Source organism: Indicator indicator, chromosome 4 (genome assembly GCF_027791375.1).
Source record: "Indicator indicator isolate 239-I01 chromosome 4, UM_Iind_1.1, whole genome shotgun sequence".
Taxonomy (NCBI): Eukaryota; Metazoa; Chordata; class Aves; order Piciformes; family Indicatoridae; genus Indicator; species Indicator indicator.
Genome location: NC_072013.1, coordinates 9,321,395 through 9,335,196, shown reverse-complemented (window position 1 = coordinate 9,335,196; position 13,802 = coordinate 9,321,395). Strand labels below are relative to the sequence as shown.

The following is a 13,802-nucleotide window of genomic DNA, read 5'->3' as shown; positions in this document are numbered from 1 at the left end:
ACATTAGCCTTTGCATAGATAGGCACCATCATTCCTGAAGTGACCTATTTTTAGACCTGCTTTAGTTTGTTCATTTACTTTAACTGCTCTAAAGGGAGTGGTAAGGAGGTGAGTAAGGTGCAAAGAAGCTGCCACCTGAAAGACACAAACAGTGGCTCAATGGTCAGTGAAAAATGGGGGACATCATGTTCAGCTGGAGTACAAGGGAAGTGTTAGGCTTCTAAATCCCTCTTTAGGCACCTGTGTTAATTGCCTGCTCTTGGAGGGGTTTCAGCATCTGCCACTTAAACTGGAGCTGCTTGAGCCTGTTGTATTTGGACAGGGACAGCCAGTGTGATTTGGGAGTGTGAATGAACAATGTTGTTGGTTTCTGTTTCTGTGAGGTGACAGATCAGCAGTTTCCAGAACGTGCTTCTTCCCGCTGAGAATACCTCACTTTGGTGTAGACAGTCAGCCTTGAGCCCAAAGCCTTGAGTACAAAAGGGAATTCAGTGTTTCTCGGGGCCTTCAGCTCCTCCATCAGAAGTGCACACTGGCTGTCCTGCAGGGTCAGGCTGGTGCTGATGGCTGTGAATTTGTTACTGTTTTGGACTGTTGAAACCACAAGAGTTTTGCCGTTGCCCATAGAAGGACCCACATCCCTTGCTTCTGTTATACTCAGCTATTACCAGTTAGAGATGACCTGAGGTAGTTATCACTGCAGCTGTGTTTTGCTTCCTATGGGCCTGATCTAAGACCTCTTGTACCAAACAGGAGTCTTTCTATGGTAGGGAATTGATAGTTATAGAGACCTCTGTCTATGGGTAGCCTTCAGCTCTGAAACAAATTACCTCCAACTCCAAGGTAGCCTGGTTTTTACAGTGTTGGAGCGTGCTGGAGGGCAGCTCCTGCCAATTAAGCTGTGGAGAGAGCATTGTAAATGATCCCATTCTCTCACCAGGAGGGTTCTTTCCTCATTCATGGGTTCGTTACAGCTGCTGTTTCAACACATTCACAAGCTTCAGTTTTTAATGCATGGTAAGAAGTGTCTGAAGCTGGATTAGGTATCTTTTGAAAGTGGTGTCTGCTGCTGCTGGAGTTATTGACTGCTGCCTGTTTAAACTCCAGTCTCTCCAGCTGAAAGATGGAGCAAATACTGACACTAAAAGCTACTTCACAGGGGAGTCTTGAAGGCTTTTCAAGGGCATTTTGGGAAGAAAGCATTCTTTTCTGTCTTCTTCCAGCAGCAGTATGCACACATACATGCCCTGAGGTGATCCAGCATATCTGACCCTTGGTTGTTGTGAAGGGCTTAGACCAGGCACAGGGGCAGGGCAGATGGGTGTCCAGTGTTGGGCACTGGTACTACTGGAAATAAGAGACAGAAGAAGTCTCTCCAGTTATTATCACTTGTCTGTTGCTTTTCTAGGTGTGCCCTACTTTACTGTGGAACCTGAGGATGTGTCTGTGTCCCCTAATGCCCCATTTCATATGACCTGTGCTGCTGTTGGTCCCCCTGAACCAGTGACAATTGTCTGGTGGATGGGAGACACTAGAGTGGGGCATCCAGACATCTCTCCCTCCATCTTAAATGTGTCAGGTAAGGCTGCTGCCAATGCAGGGGATCACCTTGAGCATCAGAAGATGGGGGGAGCTCTTTTCTGATAGTGTGTAGTGACGCGGGGTAGCCACACAGTGAGAATGGTCTTTGTACGTTGAGGGTTGAAAGGTCATAATCACAAAGCCAGATCATCTCAAGGGGCCATGCTGATCTTTGTATTTCTGCTGGCTTGAGGCACACAGGCTCTTGCAGAGCTTGAATGGGTCTGGCACTTTAGTAAAGATGCTACTAGAGAAATGATACATTGGGTGCCTCTTTTGTTCCAACTTGGGGAGGGCGTTTGTGGTTAAGTGCCGTTGGCTTGGCTATCCCTAGGTACTCACAGGTGCCACATCTTCTTTCTGTGCTCAGCCATATCATGCACTGCTTTCCCCTCTCTTCCCTCCCCTCTCTGCTCTTGCAGGCTTTTATTGTGAAAACCTGACCACCTCATGTAATTGTTTGACGCTTTCAGAGCAGTTGTTTTGGTGCTGAACTGGGCTGGCTGATATCCTCAGAGACCAAGGTTTGCCCCACAGCAGGTGCTGGGTGTATGGTGGTACGACTGCCTTCCCCAGAAGCTTCAGCTGAAGAACTTGAGAGCCAGTAGGTGTTGAGGCTTTTCTTCAGCTCACTTTTAGGGAAGTGTGATGTATCTCTACCAGAACCTGATTGCAGCTATTCTTGTAATTACCTCTTAAAGATAACTTTTACCCTAGTTAGTTGTCCAACAGCTTTGTGTTACTTGTTCTCTTTGCTGCTGTTTTATTATTCTCAGCAGTCCTGAGCTACAGTTGAGCTAGCTATTTGGAAAGAAAAGGCTTTACGACGAAGAGGCATCTCGGGGGCCTACTCATGAGTGCTAATACAGTTACACCCAGGGGGAGTTTCTTTCTGTACATCTTTGGCCATCCTTTGACGGCTAATCCTATTAAACCTTCCCTTAGAACTTAATTTATATGCAAATCAAAACCTGGTTCGTGATTTGCAATGGTTTTATCATTCCTCCCTCTCTTACGTAGCCACTCGATGCTGTTCCAAGTTAGAAATGAAAACTGCTCCCTCAAGATACAATCTGCCTGTTGAAGTGGAAACTGAAAAGACTGATAGTTGAGAGGAGAAAGGCAATAAAAAAGTAATTCTCCCCTTCTCCACTGAATTCATCTCATGGTGCTTCACAAAACTTCTGTCATTGTGAGTCAGAGACCCATGTCTCTGAAGAAGGGTATCTGCTCCTAGTGATTCTCCAAATGAATTGCTATTATATATATATATATATATATATATATTTCTTTGCCCCTTTCAGTGTTCTTTTAGATGTCTCTTGGGCAGATCTTGTCTTTGCAACAGTAAGAAATTTATCTGGACACAGACCACTAAAGCATGTCAAAAAGGAAAGTTGGTAAGAAACAAGTATTGCTAGCTCAGGTTCAGGAAAAAGGCATGAGCTAGAAAGCAAACAAGTTCAGCAAAAGGTAACAGGATCATTGGATTTGGAATGCAGTGCTGGCAATGGTGCTAGAGAGCAGGGAGATCTTGGTTTGTGGTGTGTTGTTTTCCTCAGGGCAGGGCTGTGTTTTGTTCTGTCTTTGGGACATTCTTACTATGTCAGGTGCTACTCAGCTCCCTGGCTTTCAGCCTGCTGGCAGCATTTTGTCTACTTCACTGGGATGAGTGGAGGAAGCTAGAATGCTTTGTGCTTTCATTTTTTTCAGTCCCTCCTCTTCCGTTACACCATCTTTGAATGTCATTAATCCAGGGCTTCGGAGATGAATGAAAGGGCCAAGACAGACACTCTACAAGCTGCCCCATGTCGCTCTGAAATCCTTTTCCCTCCCAAACTGTGTACTCATAATGTGTCAGTCCTTAACTTTTCTCAGAGAGAGCCCTATGAGGCAGCTTAGGGCCAGGTCAAGTGAAAATGTGCCGGACGCGCTTTTCCACGTGGCTTTGCGGAGCGGTCTCAATTCTGATTGATTAGCAATACCTATATGCATCTTGGAGCAGCCAGGCATCAGCAAGATCCCTGCTCCAAAGATGCTCACCAGAACGTGAGAAGTGGACCTGCACTCAGAGCTTCTGTTCTACCTTCTTTTCATTCTTCTTTTTCCGGTGCTTTCTGAAGCTCCCCTGGAAGCTTTTCTACACTCTCTCCATTAAAAATGTGTTTAGCACATTAATTGCATTGAAATCCACGTGCCTTTGATTGGCACCCAGCTCAGCCCTCCAATTGCCTGAACAGCTTGAGCTGGATGTCACAGATATTTGAAATGCTGCTGAAGGTTGAAGCTGGATTATATAGCTGTTTTGTGTTTCCTTCCCTTTTCTTGGCTGATCTCCAGGTATTAATCAAAGCACAGTTTTCTCCTGCGAAGCGCACAACATTAAGGGATTGTCTTCATCTCGGACAGCCACTGTTCAAATTAAAGGTGAGAGAGTACAAAACAGTGGGCAGGGGACTTGGGTGTGCTCTCTGGGGAGGAAAAGTAGGGCTCCTAAATGCAAGGGATTGTCTCACAGCTGCCAGAAACCAGCACCGGTTGGATCTCTTGGCAGCCAAAACAATACTTTGTGCTCTAACAGTAGTTCCTGCTTGCTGTGCAGGGCTGTCTCCCAGGCTGTGGAAGATAAACCACATCTGATTCAGGAGTGGAAATGTGATGTCAAATAGCAGCTTTTCCTTGAAATGGAGAGAGTCAGAGCAGCAAAATTGTTTGTGGGAGATGAAGCTGGATATAAATTTGTAGCTGGGGAAATCTTTCCTTCTTGGAGATAGATGGGTCTTGTTAAAGCTGAGAAGACCATTACTTCTGTTTGCTTCTATTGGCATCATATTAAGTGCTGAAAAGACAAGGAAGGTGGTCATCAGTGGTCAGTATGCTCTGCTCATCCACACTGTGTTAATGGATTTATTCTTGGTTTTAAACCTTTGGTCTTTAAAAACTAACTCAGTTAATTCCTAGCCTGTGCGTGACCAGTTGCTGTTTCAGAGCGCCTAAGCTGGTGTCACGTTTCCTCTGTTCCTCCAGATGAGTGAAAAGATGGGGATAATCAGAGCAATCAGCTCTTCCCCTCCTCTTCATGTTGAGATGCTTCTGCATTTGAATTTTTAGTCATGCTTTAATGTGCATTAAATAACATGATTATCAGTTCCAGTAGAGGCATGTCACAAAAATTGTTTGTTCCAAGTAGTAGTTTAGTGCTCAGTGCAAATGAAAGCAGGTGTTCATGTCTGTGTCAGAACTCAGAGTTGTATTAACTAATATTCATTAAAGGGTAGCTTAAATTCCAGCTGTAGGTCAGCTGCTCTTACAGTGTATTTTTCTTCAGGACATTGTGGTTGCTGCTATGCCAAGAATGCAGTGTGCTGGGCTAGTAAGATTTATAACTTAATTTTAAAATGTTTGGAGTTGTTGCCTTAAAGGCTTGTCTGCACAAGGGGATTAGATATTGTGGAATATGTCTTCCACGGATATTTTTATACTGGGCTAGAATTTAGTTCACGAAGCTATTAGCACTTAAAAATCTCATCAAGCTGTAATTTGCAACACCACTTAGCATAAACAAGCTTTTCTCTTTCTTTTTTTTTTTCTTTTTTCCTAAATGTTAACACAGATACTTTTTAAAAACCATTAATAGGATAATGGGGTAAAAGCCTCAGAATTATTGCATTTCCCAGCAATTACATTTAGCCTAAACACTCTCTGTAGGGATCAGTCATCAGCTAACGAATCCACACAACCCATCTAGGAGGGAGGCATCACCGTCACACACTTGTGCATGTACACACGCGTTTTGTAGAGCTGAGGAAGAGCAAGCTTAAGTGATTTGACAAATGTATGTGACATATTTTGGGGATAAAGCCCAAGTTTTAAATAGCAAGTCCAGTGCTGAATTCATAAAAGTTCTGTGATACCTGAAAGATATATCTGAAAGAGTAGTTACAAATTTAGGGAAGTGATAAGGCTCTTGGAAAGAGCCAAATTTTGAAGATCTAGTACAGCCCCTGTTAAAATTAAAGCTCCTAACATGGACACAACCTCCTGTAGCAGGCCCATAAAATGTTTTAGTCCTTGATCCTATGAACATGTAGACTTCAGTAAAATTACTCTGGGGAGTACTAGTCTGTATGTGCATGATCAGGGACTTCCCCCTCTTACACAGATCCATCTTGCTCATGAGAACTCAAGTCTTTCTACAATTTATTAAACAATTTGTTTCTCCTGTGTTTCCAGAGGCAAATATTTTTGCTAGGCCATTTACAAACTGTTAACATTTATTCCTATTTGCTGCCGTTGTTGTTCATTATCTATTCTCTGTAGTGCCCACAATGTGCTGGATGTACTCCAAGCAGAAAATTACTGTTGTTGTAGCCCAGGGTCCCTGGCCCTGTACAAAACTCCATTGTTTCAGTCACTCTAGAAGCACAGAGGAAGTTAAGTCTCATTATGTTAACACTCAAGGTCCTGTTTTCAGGCTGGCTTTGCTCTCCGTGTGTGTGGCTAAGAATTTTAGGGTTGTATCCCGTGTTTCAAAGGAAACAGCCACACAGAGTTATTTCCCAAAGGATGATGGGGAAACACATCTGTCCCTTCTGCAGATTGCAGTTAGGGGAGGCTGCTAGCAAGCTGACTCTTCTCAGTCGCTGTCTCCATGACAGAGTGGCTGTGTTACCAGTTGATTATTTATTTTCAGTGGTGGTATAGCCAGTCCCTCCTTCAGGCCTGCCATCCAGTGTTGAAAATTACACATTGCTAAACCCAAAGTTCATCAGTGTATTTACAAGACTCAAGGGCAGCGTTTCAGTGTTAGCTAAGTAAGCACTGAAAGCAAGCATTTCTCTCCCCAGAAAGCTTACAAACCTGGATGCCCAACATCAGAAGGGAAAGAAACCAAGACAGAAGTATGTTAACTCACAAAGACCTTTCATTGAAAGGCAAAGAGCTCACGGCTATCTTCTACCCCAGACTTGTGTTCTGCTGCCCCACCTCCCACCCACACTCACTGTTCTCATCTAAATGGCTGCCCCATGCCTCGGGTCCTGGTAATTAGTTAACCAGATAACAAAAAGCTTTATAGGGTTGATCTGTGGTACTATCGGTTCCCTGCCTCATCCTCTCTCTGTTGAGACCTGGGGTGAGAAGGGCTTTGGTCTATGCATTTCTCCTGCAAGATGGCCTTTGTGGAGATGCTGAAGGCAATACTGTGGGTGTCCTCAAGGCACTGAGGGCGAAATGAGCCCTCTGGCAGATGCAGCTAGAGTAACCCTGGGTTGTGGTTATTTTTCCACTGCTCTGTTTTGCTGTATGCAGCTCAGGAGAGGTGGAAACTTCAGTCAGTAGTCCTCAGAATAAGGGTCTGCCTACAGAGTTTTCAGAAGTGGACTCCTAATGCTACAATTTCTTGAGATGCTGCAGGAAAAGTATTACTTATGGTAGCAGTGTAGTACTTTTTAAAATGAGGAGAAGGTCAAGGGAAAGATTAATATTCATGAAGCTGGTGATTTTTCAGGAGTGAAGTGCCTAAATAAAAACAGGAGTGAAAGATATGCTATGGGGTGTATGTGACAGTGGGAAGTAACTATGTGGAATTGCTCTGGGAGGAAAAAGAGAAGGTAAAGGGAAGCACTGAGAATCTTAAAAGGATGCCTAAGAGCTCAGGTTACTGTGACAATATACTCAAGGCCCCTGCAGTGGTGGAGATGTCTGGTCAGAGCAATAGAGAGGCAACACTTCGGTGCTGGTAGGAAGCACAAACACCTGATTCAATGGCCTGTCTGGGAATCCGGATATTGTTCTTGGCTCTGCCCTTAGTTTGTGTGGTGCTTTCTGAGTTTATTCATCCCCGGCCTGAAGGAGGTCGGGTTTGCAGTCCAGGCTGTGTCCCAGGGTGTTTCAGGAAGAGTTGAAATGGACACCTGAAGGCAGAGCTTTCACCACACGAAGGGAGCAGTCTGCTGCAAATCCAGCTGCAGCATATTGTGATCACTGCAGCAAACCACCTTCAGACTGATACCGGCAGAGCTGGTTTCGGGGGCTGGACTGAGAACCAGGGGAGGGATTTGAAAGCCCTGATCTGCTTTACAACGGAGATCCACAGGCAGTTGTGTGTGAAAGGCGGGGTCCTGCATTGCAAGGGAGGGGACTGAGTAGTGAAGGTGTAAACATCACACGTTGCTATCAAAGAGGTAACTGCTGTCTGTATGCATCGGGCAAGTAGGCTGGACTGTTAAAGAATGGATGCCAAAACTTTGTTTGCTGCTAAAATAATAGCTTCATTCACAATAATCAGAGATGCTCTCTAAAGATGTGATATTGTACCTTTTCTGTCAGTGATTTCAGTGCCTGATTTCTAGCCTCAAGGCTCTACCATTTCCATGTGAATACCTGCTCATTTTTGTGTATACTGAAAGGTCTCTTTGTTTCCCTTACAGCCATGCCTCTCCCGCCTCTCAATGTAACTGTGAGCCAGGTCACCAGCAGCAATGCCAGCGTGGCCTGGGTGCCAGGATTCGATGGTCATGCACCCCTCCATTCTTGCACTCTTCAGGTACAGCCCCTCTGGATTGTTCCCTCCCCTGAGCCATGACGTTGTTTGTTCCATCTTTTGCTCTCCTAACTGCTTTGTAGTACTGTGTGAATTCTTATTCCATAGTTTTAAAATATAGAAACTTAACTCGTGGCATATCTAGTACTAAAGAGCAGAGCACAAAGTTCTGAGTATGAAGTGCCCAGCTGTGAAAGTGAGACTGGCCCCATTCTGCCTCGTGGCACATTATCACATCTGTTGTGCTGTGACAGCTACTCCTTGCAAAGTATAACACTGCAGCACACATGAAGCACATAGCATGCTGTGGGAAGTGCACTCCAGTAGCTGCAAGGTGCTCATACATCTTGCCTGCTAGTGTGAAGCAGGTGGCCTGTGGTAGCTTGTTCCAGTGCCAGTTCAGCCTTGTGCTGTGTGGTGCCGAAGGAAATGCTGGCATTTGGATATACCTGTGAGCCCAAGGAGGAGCTTGCAAAATGTAGGATATGGTACAGGAAAGGTGGGAATGATGGAGGCAGGAGACAGAGTGGGCTTTTTTGATACAAAGTCAGGCATATTTGCATGATTCAGTATAATTTTAAGCCCTGCCAGGTTTTGATAGGTCAAAGATCAGTTGCCAAAGACCAATTTTGCCCAGCAAATCAAGGGTGATACTATCCTGTAGCTCTACTGGCTGCTGAGTACTCAGAATCTCTGAAAAAAACAGACGGCATCTTTAGGTTCCTGGGAACAATGATACAGCTTCTAGCATCACACCTTTAACTGTAAAGTCAGCTGAAACAGCTGGTAATAGTGTCAGAAAGAAATGGTGATTCCAGAAGTGCAAGCACAACTAGGCACATGCCCTGTGTACTTACCTGCTGGTTGTGAATATTGGGCTCCTACTTTTCCTTACCTCATTATAGCAGCTATGTAAGCTGGTGTGGAATTTCTGTGGGGTGCAGCTATGTAGAGGAGGATTGGAGACACAAGGTATGCTGGAAGCAGGTGTAGCAAATTCACTTGCAGTCCTTTTTTTATAGGAGGAAGACACCGAAGGTTTCATGCTCTGATGTTTCATAAATAAAAGAAACCATCGTCTTGTTTAAACTCATTGTCAAAAAGAGTGCTTGAATCTAGCTGGCCTCAATCTCTGTGTTGTGTTGCTGTTTCTGTTCTTGTTCGAGGTTAAAAATGGGTTTCTTCCTCTGTTTGACAATGCAAGTTATCTCCAATTGGAACAGCCTATTCTTTCTGGCTTGCATGCTGCAATGCTAATCACCCCGGGTTTTGAGTTCCCTCTCTCACTTTTGGCAGGGACAGGGGTGTGGGGGATGGGTCATGTGAAAAAGAGCCCGAATCAGAGCAGCTCAGATTCTGTCCACTCAGCAGTCTTCCACCCCTTTTCAAAGCCTTTTCTGTTCAGTTGGGGAGGACAGAGTTGTTCCTGTGTTAGGACCTGGGAGCAGAGTAACGTGGTGGTAACCCCCTGCTCACAGTAAGCTGTGCTTCCTCTGTCTGCAACACTGAGAGACTGGGAGAGAGACGTTGACCCACATTTCCATGTGAAAATGCATATGCTCCTGGCTCCCCATGACTGCACTTCTGCTCACAGCCTCCCACAAAGAGGAGAGGGATTAAAACTTGGCTATGGTTTTCAGGCACATGAACTGCAGTGAGTGCCCCTAGAGCACCATGGTCAGGCAGACAGATTGCTCCTGGGGACAGGGTAGGGAATCGCTGTGTTTATTGGCTGTTAACATAACCCATGTTCTAGGGCATAAAGGAGGCAGATATAAGAGCAGTGGCTCTTCATACTGCTGAACTGTGACAGGGTTTTACACAAAAGTATGATTCGTTTTTTGCCTGCTTTGATTGATGCTGATAGTGACAAAATATGCCTTTCTATTAAGGAAACTTGAGATTCTTCCTTTTTATTAGCCACATAAATCAGGGGGCCAAAAGTGTGTGTGAGAGTGAGCAGAAGGGCAGGGAGGAAGGGGGGGAGACTGCTATAAAAAGTCCATATGAGTGTTTCACTTTTTGTCAGTACAGCTTGCTTTTATTCCCAGCTTTGCCATTTCATGTGCACTTGAGAGGAAAGACAGGCTGAGCCTGGGCGTTGTGCAGTGGTTTCTGCTATTCTCAGTAAAAAAGCAGGATCATTGAGCTTGTCTGTGCATTACAAGCACACAGTGGCATCAGATAATATTAACCTTCACATTGCTTAAGAGTTTGGATTTGAGGGAGGAGGGGCAAGTGTTGCAGGAGTGGTAAAATGTTTTTCAGTTTAATGTGGAACAGTTTTGTTAACCAAACCACCAGTGCCTCCCACTTGAATCCACTACAAAAGTGAAAATACACAAAATTCTGAAAAACCAGTTGAAAGAAAGTTTGCACTGGGCAACAGGGAAGGTGATCTACCAGCTTTCATTGCCCAAATGAAGAGAGCCTCAGAAGCTAGCCAGTAGCCCTCAAAGAAACAAGCACTTTTAGCTTTCCCTAAAGGAAATATTAATCAACTGTAGAATTTGTAACATAGGTAAGAAAATGTTTTCAAGTATGGAGTCATATTTTCAGCTGGTGGAAAATTGTACTGCTGGAGTCTGGAGAGTGATGTCACTTAAACCAAATAAAGGCATGGCTCATGTTGCTTAGTTTGACAACTCCCTTTTCTGTATTTTTAAACACCACTGGTACCACGTCTGCCTTTACACATTGCTAAACTAACCATGAAATGGATTCTTATCCTTATGGATCTGTTAGTCATATGGCTTATGGGAACAGTCTTCTCCATTTCATTCTTGGTGCAGGTAGCTGAATCACCAGATGACCAGGAGGTCTCCACTGAAGTCACCCCAGTGCCACCCTTTGCCTACAGCGTGCAAGGCCTGAAGCATTCCACCAACTACAGCGTTCGTGTGCAGTGCAGCAATGAGATGGGCAGCTCTGCTTTCACTGACAGGGTTTATTTCCAGACCCTGGAACTTGGTAAGCAAATAGCAGACAAAAACAGGAAAGCAGTTCTGTATCTGAAAAAGAGACCATGATAAACTACTGAACTCCTCCTTGCTAATTCTGAAATGCAGGAAACACTCTACTGTCAGATTGTTTGTTCTTCTCTGGAGGTCTCCTAAGGTAATATCCAGTCAAGTGTGATTAATTGTAGGGATGCCCACAGGTTGATCCTGCCACAGGGCTTCTGCATGCTGGGCATGTCCCATTTGCTCTGAGATTCTTGAGGTCTGAGAAAGAAACAAGAGACATTTTCCAGCCTCAGGTTCTCCACTTGAAGCAAGCATAGTGCTGGTGGCTTGCAGAAGTTGTTCTCTCTTTTCACTCTCTCTTTTCTGAATGATCTCAGGAAAGAGGGGGAAATTGTCTTTTCAGCCATTTTCAGTGTGGATAATGCATGGTTTTCCTGAGCAGAGTGACTTTGTTCTGTTCTTTGCTTTTAGCTCCAAGCAGCACCCCACAAAATATCCATGTTATCCAAAGAGATCCTGGTCTGATTTTGGAATGGGAAGGTGTGGCGCCGGATATGCTGAAGGAAAACGTCCTGGGATACAGGCTGGAGTGGATTCAGGATAATGTAACTCAGGTAACAGATCAAGAGGGGAGCTGAGCCATTAGGCACAGAGTTGGAAAATGTTCATCTTAGTATTAGGGTGCTTCACCCCTTGTCTGTACCAGGCCACTAGATTAGCTGGCACTGCTTTTGTGTAAATGGATCTGTTCTGATTTGCAATGACTCCTCAGTATCTGGCCTCAAGATTAAGGTCCATTTCTCCCCTCCTGGCATATGCAGCATTCCTTGACTTGGATGTTTTTCTGTGGACACACCCATCTGTACTGTTCCTTGTACAACAAGGACAACGTAGAAAGAATTTGGTTAGTCTCATCTCTTTGTGGTGCTGTCCCAAATGCAGGTCACACAGTGCAGGATCTGGACTATTTCTTGCCCATTGTGATTGGGACTTGGCTTTCCAAATCCTAGCAGCAAAAGTGTGTTTAACAAGTGAATGAGTTATCCTCTAACTCACAGAAAGAAGGTTATGGATTCTTTGGTTTCATTTACTGTACATGGGGAGCTGAAATGACCCTGTCAAGGTAGAAGGCCTTTCATTTGTTCTTCAGCATACACCTTTCCCAGGTATCTATCTGCCTTTGAAGTTCACAGCATTTCTTATGGTTTCTTGCTTCTTCATATGTCTTTAGTCAGTGCTTATTAGGGCTGAACAAGCCTGTAATAATGGACAGCTAGAGGGAAAAGAGACTTATTTCCCTTTTTACGTGACCTATTTCATAGTAGGTCAGTGTCATTGACTTTGAGTGACAATATTTTGAGTTCCCATTGAATTTACATTGTGTCAGTGATGGCAGCCAAATGATGTGTGTGAAGATCCACAAAATTACTGAAAATATGTTGGCCTAGCCATCCTGAAAGTGAAAATTTGCCTTTGGGATTTGGTCAACAAGTTAAAACAGACAAACTCCTCCCTTTTGCATTAAAGCTGTCAGATGCTTTGCAGGATGTTAGCACATCTTTGTGTTTAAACCACAAGAAGGAGGTGCATCTTTTAATAGCAGAAAAAGCCATCATTTCTGTAATAACTTTCATGGAAGGACCTCAAAGGAGGAAATCATTAAACCTCCTATCTTCCCTGAGCCCTGGGAAACTATTAGCAATTTTTGAGAACAGAAACCCAAGACGCCAGCCCAAGTTAAGTGGCAACACTGAGACTAGGACCCAGGAGTCACAGCTGCCAACCCTTGCTATAGCACCAATGAAGTACACAGTAATGCTTCAGTTCAGTTTTAAAAGTGAAGTTTTAGATTAGATTCCTTTCAAGACAGATTACCATTGCTTGCCATTTGCTTTCAGGGGGAGATGATTGTACAGGAGACAAAAGCTAATCTCACAACATGGAATCCTCTCAAAGACCTCATCATCAGGGTGTGTGTGCTGAACTCTGCAGGATGTGGGCCCTGGAGTGACCTCTTCCTTCTTGAAGCTCAAGAGGTCATGGGTGAGTGTCTACTGCCTTTCCTTCACTTTAAGGAAAAAAGTCAGAAATGCTGGGACAGGTGTTTTTCCTCTGTCTCTTGTCCTTTCAGTGCTTACAGCTGACTGAGCCACATGGCTTTATACAACAGCACACTTCATCAAGCAGGATAGAAGTAAATAATATTTAAAGAGCTAGTATAAACAAATCAGCTTCTGCCCACTACTGTGTCATCTTTAACAGGCTTTTGCTGCACAGGAGGGCAAGGGGAGACAATAGAAAAGATGCAAATGGAGATTTGAAATCCTTCAGTTAGGCTTAAGCCACACATATTTACAAGTGTAAACTCAACAGAGAACTTCTCTAACATAGGTTCTTTGATTTAATTTGAAGCCATTCCTGACAAGTTTCAGTTGAGCCTGATTGAAATTATGGTCACATGTGGGTTTGGTTTTGCTGAATGTATGTATATTAAACCACTTCAGTCTCTCCTTGGGAACTGGTAGAAATGGAAGATGATGGTACGCAAGCTGTACCTTGCAATCTGGACCACGTGGAAGGGTTTGTTGTGAGCAGAAAACATGCGTGTGTGGAGTGCATTTGTAGTGACAGAGGGTGGTTAGACTCATCTACACTGGTTTGCTTGCAGTGTTTATTTCAGAGTGAATGGGAAATGGGAGTCAGGCTATGGA

General features: G+C 44.3%; 1 protein-coding gene across 1 annotated transcript in view; it reads left to right on the top strand.

Annotated features, from left to right (window-relative positions):
- The window catches only part of TYRO3 (TYRO3 protein tyrosine kinase), a 41,762-nt gene that overhangs the window by 9,343 nt on the left and 18,617 nt on the right, over positions 1 to 13,802 (top strand). The window contains exons 4-9 of the mRNA XM_054400019.1: positions 1,409 to 1,579; positions 3,922 to 4,008; positions 8,013 to 8,128; positions 10,918 to 11,095; positions 11,563 to 11,705; positions 12,990 to 13,134. Of these exons, the coding sequence (XP_054255994.1) occupies positions 1,409 to 1,579; positions 3,922 to 4,008; positions 8,013 to 8,128; positions 10,918 to 11,095; positions 11,563 to 11,705; positions 12,990 to 13,134 (840 nt within the window). The remainder of the gene's footprint in view (positions 1 to 1,408; positions 1,580 to 3,921; positions 4,009 to 8,012; positions 8,129 to 10,917; positions 11,096 to 11,562; positions 11,706 to 12,989; positions 13,135 to 13,802) is intronic.